This window comes from Pelobates fuscus, chromosome 4 (assembly GCF_036172605.1).
Source record: "Pelobates fuscus isolate aPelFus1 chromosome 4, aPelFus1.pri, whole genome shotgun sequence".
In the NCBI taxonomy this organism is placed as follows: Eukaryota; Metazoa; Chordata; class Amphibia; order Anura; family Pelobatidae; genus Pelobates; species Pelobates fuscus.
The window spans coordinates 145,002,555-145,021,465 of record NC_086320.1 but is presented as its reverse complement, the minus strand read 5'-3'; the positions used below and the strand labels follow the sequence as shown (position 1 = coordinate 145,021,465).

The 18,911-nt window shown below is 38.3% G+C and overlaps 1 protein-coding gene across 6 annotated transcripts in view; it reads right to left on the bottom strand.

The window, feature by feature from the left end:
- The window catches only part of NFATC1 (nuclear factor of activated T cells 1), a 218,595-nt gene that overhangs the window by 66,642 nt on the left and 133,042 nt on the right, over window positions 1-18,911 (bottom strand). For 4 of the 6 annotated variants that reach the window (XM_063451648.1, XM_063451651.1, XM_063451649.1 and 1 more), the window contains one exon: window positions 164-853. In XM_063451648.1, coding sequence (XP_063307718.1) covers window positions 164-853 — 690 coding nt within the window. The remainder of the gene's footprint in view (window positions 1-163; window positions 854-18,911) is intronic. The other 2 variants (XM_063451650.1, XM_063451654.1) reach the window with 2 other exon arrangements.

Genomic DNA, 18,911 nt, shown 5'->3' with positions numbered 1-18,911 from the left:
ACTCCCTCTTCTTATTTTTATTAATTCTAAATGGACAGATTTCTGCGCCGTCTCCCTGTGCTGTTAATTTATGAGTTCTCCTGAAAGCAATCTGGTTAATAAAGAACGTACTGATACAGCAAATATAGTGGAATGAATGCCTCAACAGCTGTGGAACACTTACCATCATCCAAGTACAATTGATCCAGCTCTTCAGGTTCACGCTTGATCGTTACAGGAATAGGGGCCAAATTATGATTACTGTCCTCATGCAACTCTGGCAGTGACAGTGGTTGACTGGTTGGAGATTCATTTCTCTGAACCTTCTGCTGTTGCTGCTGCTGTTGACCCATTACTGCCGAGTGGTTTGGACTGCACGGCTGCAAATAGGATGGCTCTTGGGTAATAGATGGAACTGGAGAGGAGGGACTGTTGGGATAGACTGTTTGTTGATAACCAAGGGGACAGCTACTGCTCTGATGTAGACTCACCTGCGGCTGCAGCATGATGTGTGATGACTGGTCAGGTGAACTTGGGTGTACTACTCTAGACCGTGGCACTTCCTGTATGGTGGGGACACCTCCGGTAGACTGCTGAATTCCTAGCTGAGTGTGACCAGAATTCGAGATGCATTTGTTGTAGGCAGAACTGGGAAGGTCATGGAGCTTGGGGCTTGAATTTGGAGACGATGACATCACAGTGTTTCTTTGCTGACAGGATGTGAAACCAGGCACAAGGCACGAACCAGGATCAGGGGGCATCATGATCTGTTGGCTGTAGTATGGCTTTGAGAGTTGAGTTAATCCTTGGTTCATAGGGCCACAGGTTTGGGCTGACTCATACTCATCAGCGGGCTCTGTTTTTATAATTGGAACTGTTAGAAGAGAAGAAAAAAATTAAATAAACATGAGTTGCATTTTGGTAAGATCAAGTTGGCTTGTGGCTAGGATACCCCTGGCAAAACAAACAACGTCTTGAATAAGACTCTGTGTGTCTTTTGCCTCGCACTCCCACCCAATAAAAAAAAATGTATGAGTCATCAGGCATAAGAAAGTTACAGCTGCTTCTAATATTCAGAGGAACTATTTTCTTTGGACTCTCCTCCAGCACTAATGTGCTATAAAAATCTATTTGCAAATAACCATGTTGCTGAAGAAGCTTTGGACCCAAGGGCTCCATGGATTTGTAATAATCAAAGCAAAAATTTTAACTTGGATATACTATTGCTTTTTCTTCTGCTACTGATGGTCCATTTGATAAATGTCTGCACATTTGGTATAATCGTAGTCAGACTAAACATATTGAGCTCAATCAGGGCTGAAATACACACACATGTAAATACAGTTGTGGTTTATGATGTCACCACCAACAAGGATATTTATAAATACAGCATCCCTTGCTAGTGAATGGGTTTAGCTAAACACATTTCAAGCTACTGAGATATATATATATATATATATAAAAAGTGTTCCTCACGAGATACAATTCATAAATACAAAAGTTCATGTCTGGTGTCTGAGATGAAATTAAACATGCAACGTTTTATATTGGCGTTCCCCTAAACTGGCCCCATCCATGCTACGGAGAGGCTGAAAGACAAACCGTTACCTCTCATCAGTTAATCTGTTCTATTTTTGAAGGAACTCGATGATATAGGAACATTTATCAAGTTGAGTGTCAGCAACATGGAAAGGGGTCTGTTTTATAAGTCTATGAATTGCAAAACAAGAAGAATGTATTCCCTTCAGACTACAATTTGAATAAATACAAGAATATTTTCTGAAAAGACCCCCAACCTGCAACTAAACGATTTTGTGAAAAGAACAAGTCTTCACTGTATTTTAAATATATATGTATTTATTTAGCATAACAACAATAACACTACTGATGTATGTGGATTGTAAATATATATATATATATTGTAAGGCTGGCTATGCCTTCTGGAAAACATAGTTCAACAACATCTGCAATGTGAGCATTAGCCATGTTGGTATATCTTCTGCCAGGCCACAAAACAAAGTAACACAGCATATTTTATTCAGGTAATGTTATTTTACAACTTTAACATCCTACTCAGGAAAAGTTATAAAACTGAGAAAAGTACTCTGTAATGGCATAAAAAGGAACAGTACAAACAATTTGTAATGGTAGCAATGCAAATGGAACTCAATTTAGGTCAATGAACAGGTTCTGGTTAAAACAGATGTTAGATTATGTTACTATTGAGGCCTTCAGACTTTCTACACCTCTGTTACTGTAGGCACAAATAATAATTTCAGGTTAATGTTAAAAGGCACATTGCACTTAAAAAGATGTGAAGCTATGAGCAATTGTTAGATGGGGGTTTTCTTGTGTTTGATGTTGAAAAAGCATGCAACACATTGACTTCTTCTCTTATTACACAAAGGTCAGTGAAGGTTGTGGTAGAGCCATAGAAAGAGTGCCTGTCACCAGCATTCAGTAACTTATTTCACCACAATCAGTGACAAGAGACTTGTTAAGTGGAAGTGGGTAGAGGGGTTGACGCGGGTAAATGGGCCAATGAAGACTGCGTTGTCATAACAACCTGGTCTTTAGAATCATATTCTAGACTACAATGTCCAACTCAATTAACCCAGCAGTGCAGCGTGGAACTGTCAATGCTCGATAATTAGGATATTCTGTGATGGCATAAGGTCTTTAGGGATCAGAATGTTAAAGGAACAATCTAAGCACCATACCAACTTAATCTAAATTAAGTTGTTATGATGCCAGGAGGCCCCTGGTGCACTGTTGCCTCAAGGTGTTAAACCATTCTCCAACAGTCTAACCCCAAAGTTGCCTCCAGTGCTGATCTACACTCCTGCACCCCCCCTACCCCTCCTCCCCCCCCCCCCACACACCCCAGGTGGCATCTGGCTTCTGAAATATCAGTTTCAGGAAACGCGGGGTGCTGCCGAGAAGGGACACCGCTGATTGACTGAGAGTGGTCAGCAGACTCTCTCAGCCAACCAGTCATTAAAGCCAAGCCAGTTTTGTAAATTGGTAATCACTGATTGGCTAAGAGCGTCAGTTCGGTGTCATTCCATGCTTCCTGAATCTGAAATTTCAGAAGCCAGATGCCACTGAAGGGGAGCAGAGATCGGCACTGGAGGCAACTTTGGGGATTAAGCGATTCGAGAGCAGTTTAACCCCTTGAGGTAGGAGTGAGCTGGGGGCCTCATGGCATCATAAAAACTTCAATTAGATGAAGCTGTTATGGTGCCATTAGGTGACTAAACTGTCCCTGTAAGTGAAACTAAAAATACAGTCTGTACTGAGGCACTGAGTACTGTTTTTAAAGGCTACGTTTCCATTATGCACAAGTACTAGCATGCTTTGTACAAGAATATATAACATGTACTATATAAACTATAAAAACATTACTATGTGTTACCTTTACAATCTTTTGATACTAAATTGATAGATGGCAAAATATTCAGCAAGATTGCCAAGTATTGTAATATATATATTGTCGGGCATAAGTGTGTATGATCTATGAAAAAAGAGTGAAAAAAATGGTTAATTTCTAAGCTCACTTACAGGCGTGTGTGTTGCACTAGCAACATTGACTCACCCAAGTTCCTAATGCTGAGTTAGGGTTAATACTGTTTCAGCTTTAGGGAAAGTGTAGGGTTAAGTTTAGGGTTAAGATTGAGGTGTACTGAAAGGTTTAATGTAATCTTACAGTTAGAGGTAGGGTTGGTATAGGGTTTGCCTTAACTACCAAATATGTATTTAGATCTTAAACATATTGGGCATTTAACAAACTGGACTGATACATGAATCAATTTGAATTATTTTTCTTTAGTTGCACTTGATGTGTAAAATTATTATAAGCAGAGCTGTAAAAAATAAACTTGGGGCTTTTTTCCAGTTTGTTTTTACAACGTATTATTATTTTTTCAAATTTTAGCATTCTATTGATCCTTTTGTGTTTGTGTGTTAGGTATATTGCTAAGATAATTTTTTTTCTTTTTTTATTTGCACCCATATATTTGCAAGTATACATGGATTCAACTGAAACTTGGGAGGGTTTCCCCCTTTTTATGATAATTGCTGAACTATCAATTGCACCTTCAAATATTCATGGCCGATGGTAGACATATACTCAGATTTATCATCTAGAAAAATCTTAGGACCACAATTGGGCTCCAATATGTAAGCATGGTACAGTGTAGCTAGTTTTGAATAAGAAAAGCACAAAAAAAACAGTGACACAAGTAGCTTGTTTATGTGCATTTGTACTATTTCACTGTTAGTTATTGGTGGTGAAGACAGACACAGGACGACTTGCCAGATGAAACCATATGTTTTTGTTTGTCTGGCTGAAAATCTATTCCTGCTGGTCCAGTGATCCCATAAATTGGAACAGTACCTAACTTCTGTTGTGAATAGGATTATACTACTAATAAAAAAACACGGGACAGAACAATTTTCTTCAAACGGCATCTGTATCTTTCCCTTTAGAATGTCAATATTTAAAGAGCCAACATTAAACAGTGAATTAGCAATGAGTCGTGAAATTGTTTAATTAGACCAAGCACATACTGAAACCTATAAACTCCTTCTCTCTAGGGAGTATGATGTCACTGTATTAGGCCAGACTGGGACATGGCTTACACAGGCTGAAATGAATAGAAGCATGGTACACATGACATAATTTATTTGTAATGCTCGTGTACTTCAAGCACTGTACAAGACAAACCAATTACTCTTTTTACTCTTTAATAGAAAATGTCTATAGACTATCAACGTTATGTGGTTCTTAAAGAACCTCTGTGAGCTCAGTACTGTGTATTGCCTCTCATGCTGCAGCTCCTAAAACTGTGATCGGTGTTGGGCCGATAGCAAAACCCAGCACCAGTCACTAGGCAGAGAGGCATGAAGGTAGACCTTCTTAGGATCTTTAAAGACCCAGGGGTCTCCATCATCATGGGAGCAGACTCAATATCACTGCAGTGATTTAAAGGGCCATGTGCAGAACAATGTGACAATTGGTATCTAAATGGATTTAAAGGGCAATGTGCATCACTCACTTTGAGCACCTTGCGCTTCTCTTAATCTAGGACTGTTGATTCACCTGACAGAGGTGACCTTCAGATATCCAATGATACCCGGGGGTCCTTGGTAATTGCAGAGATTCCTACTTCCATCTGTGCATGTTATGAATCACAATCTAACTCCTGAAGACAAAATGTATTAAAATATTAACCTTAGTGCTACAAAACCAATAAATCAGTGTTACAATTATAGGAAGTCAGGTATGAATAATTATGAGTATCTGCAAATAAATTAATACATTAAAACATTTGCTTTACCACATCCACATGCTCTATTTGGCAAGTACTCTATTTTATCTGGGTTAGGAATCTTCAAATTATGACATGGTTCGATTTGCTCTTAAAACAAAAAGCTCAAATATCCATTTGACATATATGTATATGTTCTGATTGCAATATGCCTGTAATATTTCATATATTACCTAATGCAAAGTTCAGTGTTCGCTCTATTAAAGAGAAACGCTAAGCAGATTAGTTAGGCAATTAGGAGTAAATCAGTTTTGTTTCTGTTTATGCAGGCCTGGCCACACCTCCCTTGGCTGTGACTCACACAATGGTTTGATTTTCAATCAGATCTTACAGTACCTGTGTACCCATTATAAGTTCTTATCTTCTGCTCTGTTAATTGTACTTTAATTACACACGAGTCTTGTGCAGGCTATAAGGGGCAGGATACAAGAAAAAGAAAGGTATAAACAATATACCAGCGAGTGGAGCGCTATAATGAATATAGATATAAATAATGAGGGGGTATACTCACCCCTCCAACATAGTGATACAATGTGTCCAAATGTACATACAAAGTAAAACAACAAAAAAAGAGAATATAGTGCAGATGGTTTACAAAAATAAAAAATGAATTATAGTAGCAATTGGTTGAAACCACTCACGTGGGTTGGAGCCTATAAGCTATTGGCTCCGTAAGTGACTCCTTTTTGCTCTTGAGGCAGCAACACACCCCTTTATCCCAAACGGTGTTCTGGAGGCTAGAAAAGACTATATGGACTAATATATAAAAAAAAATAACGATTTATTGTAGAGATAAAAAATAATAATAAAAACAATATTTAGACTTCTCAAAAGCATATAAGCAAAATTATAGAAAGTCCAAGTATAAAAGTCCAAACTCCAGCTAAACGCGTTTCACTCTAGTATGAGCTTCCTCATACTAGCATAATAGCACCCATTCAGGGCAGTGGTTGGCAGAAGTGACATCACTTCCGCCCTCCAACATCTTCCCGAATGTCATTATTAAAAAAAAAAAAAAAACGGAATGAATATTAACAAAGTGAAATAAATAAATAGGTACAATAACAGAGAGGTATCCCTCAAATATAGAATAAAAGGGATTACCAAAATGGGGGTCGATTAAAAACGTACTCGATGAGGAAGTGCAATCAAGATAAACTCCTCCCATTGGAATTCAAGACTTCATTTTATAAAAGGACATAAAACCAAATAGCATAAACATTTTTCGATGGTACAAATATAATATTGCAGATGGTACAGATATAATATGATAATGTTAAGGATAATTAAAGGAAATTACAGAGTTCGAAATCTATATTTAAATCTTTGGGTTGTAAAGTCCCAAGGCTAAAAATCCACCTCATTTCATTTTGAGCTAAAATTTTATTAAAATCACCGCCTCTCCAATTTCCTAAAGTTTTGTGTATGCCAATAAATATGAGCCCCTGAGGATTGCTGTTGTGTGTAATCTTGAAATGATTGGATACACTCTGTCCTTCATATCCCTTCTTAATGTTCCTTATATGCTCTTCTATGCTAATATGCAAGTTACGTTTTGTGCGGCCCACATACTTGAGGCCGCATGGACATTCCAACAGGTACACTACATTGGTTGAATGGCAAGTGATGAGATTGTTTATGTTGAATTCTTAATTTTCTTTAGTACTTTTGAATTTCCCTATATGTCTTTTTTTGCTTCCAGTGTTCCTGCACGCCAAACATATTCCACAACCAAAGAAACCTTTCCTAGTATCAATTGGCTTTATGCTGCATGGTTTTCTGATGTGGTTCCTTACTAGTAATTTTTTCATGTTAGGTGCCCCTCTAAAGACCACCGGTTTGTCTGGTAGAATGGTGGACAGGACTGGGTCTTCCTTTAGGATTGACCAGTGTCTATTAATATTTTTTTTTAAATGACGGTTGCCATGACTGTAATTACAGAAAATAGGTATGTTGTCATTATCATTAAATCTTTCTTTATTCTCATTAATCCCTTTATCTGTTAATATGGTTTCTCTCTTAATTGCCATTACTTGATTGAGCTCTTTGGTTAGATCATCTTGTTTATATCCTTTTTCCAACATTTTACCTTCTAATTTATGCGACTGTTCAATAAATTTAGTCTCCTCAGTGCAGTTTCTTTTTATCCGGATAAATTGGGATTTGGGGATTCCCTTAAGCCAAGGTGTAAAATGACAGCTCGTGGTGTGAATAAAACTATTCACTTCTACTTTTTTTAAATGAGTGCTAATTTTGATTTTATTATCTTCAATAAAAAGGTCAAGATCTAAAAAGTTCACTCTCGTTTTGTTAAAATCCATAGTAAGGGCTATACCCCAATCATTATTGTTCAATGTATTAATGAAGTCGGTTAGTGATTCTTCTGTACCTTCCCAGATAAAAAACAGGTCATCTATGTAACGGCGATAGGTAACGAGGCCCAATAAATTAGCGTATTCAGGGCCGGCCTTAGGGGTGTGCGAGCTGTACGGACGCACAGGGCGCCATGGTGCAGGGGGCGCCCTGCGGCCGCATAGCTCACACGGCATGTCTGTTAGCCGCAATGCTGACAAGGCATTTGCCTTGGGCGGCATTTTCCAGGGGGCGGCAAAAAAAACCGCCCCCAAATGCCCAAGGCAAATGTCTTGTTAGCCTTGCGGCTAACAGACATGCCGGGCTGCTGGGCGGTCGGGCGGCGCTGGTGGGCGGCCGGCGAGGGAGCACTTCCTCTGAGCTGTTTGCTCAGCTCCCTCGCGCGCCGCACAGTGAGGCTGAGAGGCGGAGCCGGAATATGACGTCATATTCCGGCTCCCAGCCTCACTCTGCGGCGCGCGAGGGAGCTGAGCAAACAGCTCAGAGGAAGTGCTCCCTCGCCGGCCGCTCACCAGCGCCGCCCGACCGCCCAGCAGCCACTGGACCACCAGGGAGGAAGAGACCCCCCCCCAGCATTCCCAAAGGTAAGGAGGCTGGGGGGGGGGTGGGTGTCTAAATAAATTTAAAAAAATGTGTTAATGTGGGTGAGTGTGTGTGTCTGTTAGTGTGTGTATGTTAGTGTGTGTCTGTTTATGTTACTGTGTGTCTGTGTCTGTTAGTGCGTGTGTGTGTGTGTGTGTGTGTATGTTAGTGTGCGTCTGTGTATGTTAGTGTGTGTCTGTGTATGTTAGTGTGTGTCTGTTAGTGTGTGTGTGTCTGTTAGTGTGTGTCTGTGAGTGTGTTTGTCTGTTAGTGAGTGTGTGTGTCTGACTGTGTGTGTGTGGCTGTCTGCCTGTGTGTGTGTGACTGTTTGCCTATGTTTGTGTGTGTGTGAGACTGTCTGCGCGTGTGTGTGTGTGACTGTCTGCGCGTGTGTGTGTGACTGTCTGCGCGTGTGTGTGTGTGACTGTCTGCGCGTGTGTGTGTGTGACTGTTTGCATGTGTGTGTGTGACTGTCTGCCAGTGTGTGTATGTGTGTCTGTCTGTCTGTGTGTGTGTGGCTGTCTGACAGTGTGTGTTTGACTGTTTGTCTGTGTGTGTTTGACTGTTTGTCTGTGTGTGTGACTGTGTGTGTGTGTGTGGCTGTTTGCCTCTGTGTGTTTGGCTGTCTGCCTGTGTGTGTGTGTGTTTGTGTGTGACTGCCTATGTGTGACTGTCTGGGCAGACTAGATGGGCCGAATGGTTCTTATCTGCCGTCACATTCTATGTCTGTGTGTGTGTTTGTGTGTGGCTGTCTGTGTATGACTGCCTGAGTGTGTTTGTGTGTGTGTGTGTGTATGGCTGTCTGCCTGCCTGTGTGTGTGTGTGTGTGACAGGGTGTGTGGGAAGGGGTAAGGAGTGGGGGAGGGGGGGGCGCTGTGAAGATTTTCTGCACAGGGCGCCCAAATGCCTAAGGCCGGCCCTGAGCGTATTGCCAACAAACCTCAGAGCCAGGAATTCAAGGCTCTGTCTAAGGTAAGCATAATCATTACTATCTCACTATATTGTATACACTATCTGTACAATACCACCTATGAGTTTTTTTCTCTCTGCTTGTTCCATATCTTCGGGAGAACATCGTTTGGGATAAAGGGGTGTGTTGCTGCCTCAAGAGCAAAAATGAGTCACTTAGGGAGCCAATAGCTTATAGGCTCCAACCCACGTGAGTGGTTTCAACCAATTGCTACTATTATTCATTTTTTATTTTTGTAAACCATCTGCACTATATTCTCTTTTTTTGTTGTTTTACTTTGTATGTACATTTGGACACATTGTATCACTATGTTGGAGGGGTGAGTATACCCCCTCATTATGTATATCTATATTCATTATAGCGCTCCACTCGCTGGTATATTATTTATACCTTTCTTTTTCTTGTATTTTGCACTTTATTGTGGATTAAGGTATTCCACTTTTTGTGTTGAGCTGCTTTTATTCAGGCACTTTAGTATATCACTCACTATCTCAGTAAGGGATAGTTATTGTTTTCTCTATAAGGGGCAGGAGATAAAAATTCTAAATAAAACATGATATGGAATTAAGGAAAATAAAAAAATTTTATCTTTCTGTACAAGAGGTGTATAGGAAGACCGTGTGAGTCACATGCAGAGGAGGTGTGACCAGAGCTGCATAAACAAAGTGATTTAACTCCCTAATGGCAGAGAATTAAGCAGCGAGACTGCATTGGTGTGATCTACCTAATAAAATCACTTCATTAAGACAAAGTTGTTTTGGTGCTAAGAGTGTCCCTTTAACCCTCCATGACAAGTCTGAAATGTCTGATCCAAGAAAAAATGCAACCATTAGAAATTAATCAACATTACCACTGGATTTTATCAACATTCCACATGGGTGATTGTCAGTAGGGTTATAGCAAGTGGGAAACCATCTCAGCAGGCTGGTTGCAATTTTATAACATTAAGGCATTTATCTGTGCCACTTGCACAAAGTGAGCTTAAAGGACCACTCTAGTGCCAGGAAAACATACTCGTTTTCCTGGCACTAGAGTGCCCTGAGGGTGCCCCCACCCTCAGGGACCCACTCCCGCCGGGCTCTGGGGGGAGGAAGGGGTTAAACTTACCTCTTTCTCCAGCGCCGGGCGGGAAGCTTTCCTCCTCCTCCCTCTTCTTCCTCGCGATGACATCGGCTGAATGCGCATGCACGGCAGGAGCCGCGCTCGCATTCAGCCGGTCGCATAGGAAAGCATTCATAATGCTTTCCTATGGACGCTTGCGTGCTTCTCACTGTGATTTTCACAGTGAGAAACACGCAAGCGCCTCTAGCGGCTGTCAATGAGACAGCCACTAGAGGCTCTGGAGGCTGGCTTAACCCTCAGTATAAACATAGCAGTTTCTCTGAAACTGCTATGTTTATAAAAAAAAAGGGTAAAAGCTAGCTGAACCTGGCACCCAGACCACTTCATTAAGCTGAAATGGTCTGGGTGCCTAGAGTGGTCCTTTAATGGAAATTGTGTGAAGATTGTGAGGGCTTGTTGATATTCTGTACACCTCAATGTGCTTTTCAGTGTCATAATACACACATTTTTACATAAGAGGGCAAACAAGAACAGTAATTGTCTCAATGCTGAGTGATAGACTTAACTGTTATGATTGGATACCTTTTATTTGGCAAGAACACTTTTGAACATGTTTTGGTTCAAAAGGATCTAAATCATAATGGGAAACACATGCTTATCTTGCTAGTTGTAATCACCGATGTTCTCCAAAGGTTGCAATATTACAACAGCTATCCAAATAAACAGAAGGGAATGCTAACAGAAAATGTGGAAAGAGAGTAATTCAAGTTTGACACAGGTATATAATTATAGATTTCTGAAATATGTCAGAGTTCCTTAGTTTGTGTATAATTATATATCTTCTATTAAACATATAACACAAAAATCATTTGTTTAAGGCCATGAAAACCTAAATGTTCCATTGCTGTTTTTGTGCACAAATATCAGCTTGACAGTTTGAACATTTCACACATTGTCTTTCTGTTTCTACACCTATTCAATGTATGTTCATTTTTTTGTATTTTAGGAACCAGCATACACAGTATTGACAATTTAGCTTCTCAAATTCTCGGAAAGGCGTTGGTATATCAGGGGGTCCAAATGTTCTACTTCTTAACAATTCTGTTAAAAGTCATGTTAATGTTTGCCCTATCCCAAGGCATTGAAGTTCAGCTTGATGAAGGTTCCGTAGACTACTGATGGCAATACAACTATCTGCTCTGTTAATTTACTGCTTTGGGGACTGCAGAGGATTGCGCACCTCACTGATATATTAGAAATATGACAGGCTTGAAAAGTACATAGACACAGAAAAAGGCAAGACAACACAGAAGTGGGTTTGTCATGATGGGGACACAATTCAAAATACCTTGCAATCCCCCAAATCAAAATGTTTAAGAAGCACTACATGGTACATGGTTCATCTTGTATTTCTCCGAATAACTTTTTCATTTTGTGTTCCTATAATTTATCAAATGTTACAACCCAATTAGAAAATTAATCTGATAACACATAATTGCCTAATCATATAAGCAGTAAGAGTAAGTTGAACCAGCAAATCTAGGTGATTAAAATCTGCTTTTTAAATAAGCACATGAAATCCACCAGAAGACATGAATCCAATTCCTTTTGCACCAGGTTCCATGCCTTAAATCTACGTATTTGTGGTCACTGATTATACAATGTATAACAATTAGGAATTAATGGAGCACTTCCTGCTACCTGCTATAAAGATCATGTTTTCCCTTTCATACCAAATTTCTCTTCTGTTCCATCATAAAAGGCATGATGATCATACATGTAAATAACTAAAGTCTGCGTCCTAATTCTAGGTATATCACTTACACTACATGAAACAGTATGGATTACCTGACTTCAAATTATTTGTTTAATGCTACATTCTGATAACCACATCTATATCCTGTTATAGTATTTCATTTCTTTATTAAATTAAAATTCAAAATGGGAGACATCATCCTATTAGGTGTCCCAATTTCTGTCATTTTTGAAAAATAATATGTCCTCACAAGAGACCACGTATTGATTTAAAATTAAGTTTACTTTAAGATTTCTTGGTTCACTATATGTGTATCTTGCGGTGAACAGATTACTTTTGTCAATCAGAGGTCTGAATTCCATTCAACTGACACCAAGAAAGCAGTGATGATATTTTAGTACAAGAAAAATGGCATCGACAGGATACTGACATTATATATCATTCTGCTCTTGAATCAGTCAAGATTTTGTATTTATTTTATTTACTTGTGGGATGCAATAATTCCAAATATTGTTTTGATTCAAGACTAATTTTTTTAAAGTTATGTAGGACTTTAATCAGTAGACCCCCTCTTTCTACAAAATAGAACCCAGACATGTCTAACAATTGTATATTCTGAAACAAGACATTATAGATTTGGGGTTACATTCATTTGTGTGTATGACTTGCTATAAGGAAGTGCTTAGTAAGTACTGCAGCAGTTTACGTTACAAATCCCTGGGCGGTGGAACAAATTATTATTTGTTTCAGATCCCAGGCTGATAAGAATTTGACCTTACTGTTTTAATTCGAAAGGAATAATTGGTAACCTACAACAATTGTTCCTTCTCCATATTAGCATTTGCAAGTTCACAAACTCTGAAGTTTTACTGCTTAAGTTCATTGTGATACATTTTTATGAAGCACCAACATATTCATCGACGATAAAACAATAGTTTGGCATACAGGGACAAAAGTTGATGAGGGCCAAACTTAAATGAGCTTACACTTTAAAGGAAGAGGGTTTTAATTACACAAAAAGGAAGGGTAAAATCCCAAAGTAGCCAGAGTGAAGATTAATTGTTAAATGTACTAAGAATGTGTAGTCTAGACAGAATGCATAATGTATGCATATTAAAAGTGTTCGTAAAGATAATGAATAGATGAGATGAAAATTAATGCAATTAATAATTTTGTTGATTTTTAGTGATTGGGGTGACACATGATAAGTGAGTGCATTGTATATGAGCATTAATATTTAAAATAAATTCCTGAGAATATATATGAATGGTGTAATATTACCTTGACATGGCAGAATCCCCCCACACCAAAAAAATTAATTACAAAGAGGGTCCAAAACATGCATGGATATATACTAAGTTGTGGTTTATCCAGAATTTAAAGTGAACCCAAAGCAAATTTTTATTTTAAGCCAAAATATCACATTCCATAAATTCTCCATGTCAGGTATGTGTTCTCTTCTATACTATAGCCAGAAATTTGAAATTGGCTTTGAATTCACTGTCAATTCCCAAAACTGTACAATTTGCAGTGAATTACCCAAGAGAAGTTACTTCTCTGACAAGTACTGAAAAAAAAACTGCTTTCAATGTCAAATTATTTATATGCTCACTGCAATACTTTCATTTTCCACTGTTACACTATCTTTTCGGTATACCCCATGCTAATAAGCTTGGGTAGTCCCCATGAACCATGTTTGCCACAAGACTACTTGTACATCAAAGACTGCCAGCACACAGCAAAGTACCTGAATTCACTCTTGTTTCTGTAAAATAAATGCATTAAATGATACAACCGTTAGTCACACGAACATTCTCAGCTGGGGCAGCCAACAAATGAGGGTGTGGGCCTTAAATGTCAAAGTACAAAGAGCCTATTTAGAAAGCTCTCCCTGCCCATGAGCTCAGGCTCAGGATTTTTGGTTTATGGGGAGGTTTGAAACACAGAAATGTAAAAGTTATTGCAATTCTCTGAGGAAAGTGTTGCAGGTGTTACCTCCATACTGAGACCAGCTTAAAACATTAATAGCTTCTTAGTGCTATTACATCAGGTAAAGTTTTATATGGTTTTAAAGTCCTTTGCCTAATATATCACGCAGAGTGTGATTTAACATGGGGCTTTGTTATAACTTTTCTGATGGATCCCGGGCCTATTAAACACACCTCTCAACCCAGATAGGTGAGCAAAAGTGTCAGAAAACTAATGATTTATGTGAAACGCTAACAGGAAGAGATAAACAGGTAACCAGCCGTCTGGGCGGTATCATACAGGAATCCTGTCAAATGCCATAATTTTACTTAATTACTTTCTGGTCGTTCTGAGCCTATTCAGTGCATGTTTTCTTAATGCTGATTCACCAAGCGATTTAGTTCAGTTGTACAGATTACTAGGTCTTAAGGTAATATCCAGCCCCCCCACTCTCCCATCCTGTATTAATGTCCCTGAGACGTACTATAATAGCCCCTTATTTAAGATGGGTAATGCTGATTTATTTTCAACATTTTTAACCTTAAATGTTTGGAAGTATATGTTTAATAATTTTATATTGAAAACCTATTAAGAGTAACTAATTTGCAGGCCTAACTGTTTCCATTGTTTCCATTGTGCATAAAAAGCACAAATTGTACCATAATTTGGGATTTCCAACTTGCCACAATGTATTAGTGGCTTTGCACTCTTTAATACGTTAAAACCTCTTTTAAATAACAGAGAATGCAGATCCTGCGCATTGCCATCCAGGCCCAGCAGGCTCCCCAATAGTTGAATTTGAGGACAGTAGATAACTGTCCTTGGGCGGAACAGTGCGAGTGCTTCATTACATGATAATTAGAAGCATTTGTGGTGTGTACGGATACTAAAACCCTGCAGAGATCGCTTCAGCAGAGCTCTCGGCAACGTCCTGCAGACTGAAGACAGGTCGATCCAGTCCTTCAGTGTGCAAGCCCGTGACTTCCCCCTTTTCCAGGCAGACCAATCACTTGCTACTCCTCCTTTTTAGGCCTGCCCACTGATCCCGATATGCATACCTATCAATGCTGGGAGGTATTTATTAAAGGGGTTTATTCACTAGACAGTGAGTTGAAAATTAGCATGCATAAAGTAGGCCAACACAATTAATTTCAAAAGAAATCTGTTGTAACAGAATTTGTTTTGGCCTAAATAGTGAAAGTCTGTTTTCAATTCTTTGTTTAGTGAATACGCCCCTTCACCTCAACAAATGGGTTCAGATGTTTAATACCTGAATGTTACTTGTTCCTGCCTCTGTGGTTGTTTATCAGTAAAACAAAGTTTACTCCCGATATTCCATATTGCAGAAAATGTAACAGAACATATAAACTTGTAAAGAATCCATGAAAAAATATCTAACTATAAAAGCTGTTTACTTGTAATAGTTTTGAAGCATCATCTCTAGATGTTGGGTTTTAAAGGAACACTATAGGGTCAGGAACACAAACATGTATTCCTGACCCTATAATGGTAAAATCACTATCTAGCCCCCTTCGGTCCCCTTGCTCCCCTAAATATAGCAAAATCTTACCTTAATTCCAGTCTGCTGATGGCTCTGCCCCTGATCTGCCTGCTTGGCGGACATCATCAGAAGAGATTCTCTCAGCCAATCACAATGCTTTTACATAGAAAACCATTGTATTGGCTGAGCTAGTCAGGGAGCAGATCAGGGGCAAAGCCAGCACAAGTCAAACAAAGCCTTTGCCAATCAGCATCTTCTCATAGATATGCATTGAATCAATGCATCTCTATGAGGAAATGTCAGTGTCTCCAGAGGGTGGATACACTGAATACACTGAATACACTGAATGGCAGTACTGCACACTGTGCAGCACTGCCCCCAAAAACACCTCTAGCAACCATCTAAGGATTGGTCAGTGGAGTTATCACTAAGCTGTAAAACACAGTGTTTACTGCAAAAAGCCTGATGGGGATGTTCTACTCACCAGAACAAATACAATAAGCTGTAGTTGTTTTGGTGACTATAGGGTCCCTTTAAGTATTGATCCGTGGTCTAAATGGAGAGATAGTCATACTATGTGTTTCCACCAATCATCGGCTAAAACTCCAATGTGCCTTCCATTTAATAGCTTCAGAAATGTTCTCCTTTTTTGGTATAGTAACACACATTAGCTTGTGTTGATTGGGTGGTGAGAAATGGTTATTAAGCAAACATACAGGGTTAGTCACTAAACTCAGAATTTTCATAAAATAAATCTGAATGTCAAAACAATGGCAAAAAAAAAGCCAAATTGTAACTATGACTAAACTGGAGAATCTTTCACAAATTTGCCTTAACTCCAAAATGGAGACACTTTTTCTTTACATGTTGATTACAATTTTTACATTGACCCCTCGAGGCAGAGCTCCATATCCCCTCCCAGAATCTAAATGAATAGCAATTTGAGATGAGTGCATGAAACCTATATGGGAGAATGTGCAAGCAATTTCAAAAGGGAAAGGTTGTGTAGTAATCACTGTGTGTGTTGGGAGTGGCAAATTGAAGGTATTAGTTGGATAATTAGGATTCCCAATCCAGGAATAAGGCAGGAGCTCAATTACATGACTACATTTTGACAGACACAAAATAAAAAAAACAGTACGCACATAAGCTGAGAATCAGCCTCTCACATTAACATTGGGATAAAACCCTACCATAAAAATAACTTTGCAAAAGATAAATTAGATAGAAGTTATATGCTTTTTCACTTTGCAAATGAAAGGTTAACTTTTAGAAATATGACTTTCTAATCCCACTATACAGTTCTGTGGAATATGTTGGTGTGTTATAAATAACATTAATCTCTAGTTAAACACTTGCTTAAAGAGGCAGTAATGTATTAATTTAAATGGATTGTGAGTCAGCCCCTACAGTAGCTGTGTATGTGCATGTGTGGCTTATTGGATATTTACATTGAAAACTATGGTAATTTGCTGAGAGCTTTTTAATACTTTCTGGTTTGGAGGGAGCTCATTGAAGCTGCAGAAATGCAAGAACATAATATGTGAATGTATTTATTTATTTATGTTTGGCTGTCTTATGCATTACCTATAGAATAAAAAAAAGGCCATTCAAGTTCAGTTTATCTAAAAGCAGAAGTGAAGTTCAAAATATTTGTAAAAGTAAGCCTGTTTCTACATTATTTTGACAGTGTGTCAATTCATTCCCTGGGACTGACCATCAAGTAAATTACAATAAACTATATTCTGATCATCAGAAAATATGTGTCAATCAGAATACATACATTATGTCACACCATTATTTATTTCGTTTAGTTATACCTTTCCCAAATAAATAAACAATGTAATAAAATTAACTATGCTATTTCAATGCCCATTGTATCAACCGTCAGCTTGTATAGAATGTTTTTATGGCTTCCAATACATTTGGAATGATCCTATTTTAAATTCTAAAAATGTATATCTGTAACAGTACACTGCAAATACCATAGCCCCCTTGCAATTTCTGCATGGACAATGGTGCAAGGAACTCAGTTCATCGTATTCATCATTGCTTCAGCAATTTGTTAAAATAGATGTCGCAATGAACTCAGCTTGTCAAAGGGGAAATATAGATTTCCAACGGACTGGAACATCTGTTATGGTTCATGCATTTATAACTCCCATGTACAAAAAAAAAAAACAAAAAAAAATGACCAGTATAGGCTCTCTCATAGCTTTTTATGATAGAAATTGTACAGAAGTCATGCGCATGAATGGTTGGGAGTGGTTCCATTCATGAATATAAATATGTAACTCAACAGAAGTTGTTTTGCAGTTTGTATTAACTTGTCAAGTAGATACATTCATTTTTTCTTTTTTTCTTTTAAGGAAGTACAGTAATTACGACAGATAAACTTCATATGCATAATACTCCCATAAAATAACAACCGAAAAAGAATTGACTGACAAAACACATCCACTTTCTTGTCGGTATAGAAGCTGGGAACTTCCAGCAAATAATAGACATCCAAAGAAGAGTATCATTGCAATTTATTGAATTCAAGTTTAATACATTCTCTCTCAGTCTCTACAAAGACTAAAAAAGACAAGGGATGTGATCAATGACAACCTTGGGAGTTCAAGTTATATTTTATATATAAAATTAAATTTAAAAGTGGATGCATCTGCGTTTGCTTTTGAACTCTGGCTAGCCAAATATATTCTTTTTTCATTATGTGGTGCTGAAGGCTTACTCATTCTACCTACAACATCCTTGCTATTTTAGAAATGATTGTGCAAATTTGCTAAAGAATTCTGATAGCTTTATATGAGCTCCAGTATATCAGAACACAGCCATATTAACAACACACTGATGATAAATTAAAGCTAGAAAGTAAAAAAATATATACATATATTAAAAAAGTAAAATAATTTTTTTAAGGTTTTAACAAGCCTGACAATACAAAATCGAATATATATTTAAATGATCTGAATGTTTGTGAAATGTGTATGTCCCTCTATATTGTTCATCATTCATTATACGAAGAGCTATTTTTTTTGCTGTAAGTCAGCACATTGAAGATCTCTGCATGCAACAAGCCTCCATTTTGTAACTGCAATAAACTGTAAAACACAAGTTTGTGTGTAACTCACACTCACACTATACCTCTGAACAGTTCAAATGGCAAAAAGTACACTTTTCTTATACAGAGTGAGTTTTTCATTGTGGCATGAGACAGGAATAATCTGAAAAATGCTAACTTATTTCATGATCTCCAGATAGCCATTTATTTAAATAAAAAGTAAAAAAAATGCATCTGTTTCTAATGCTAAACACATCTGCCATATGTTAAACGTACATCATTACATCATTGGCAGCGATGTTCCATACCAAGATGTGAGATGGGTG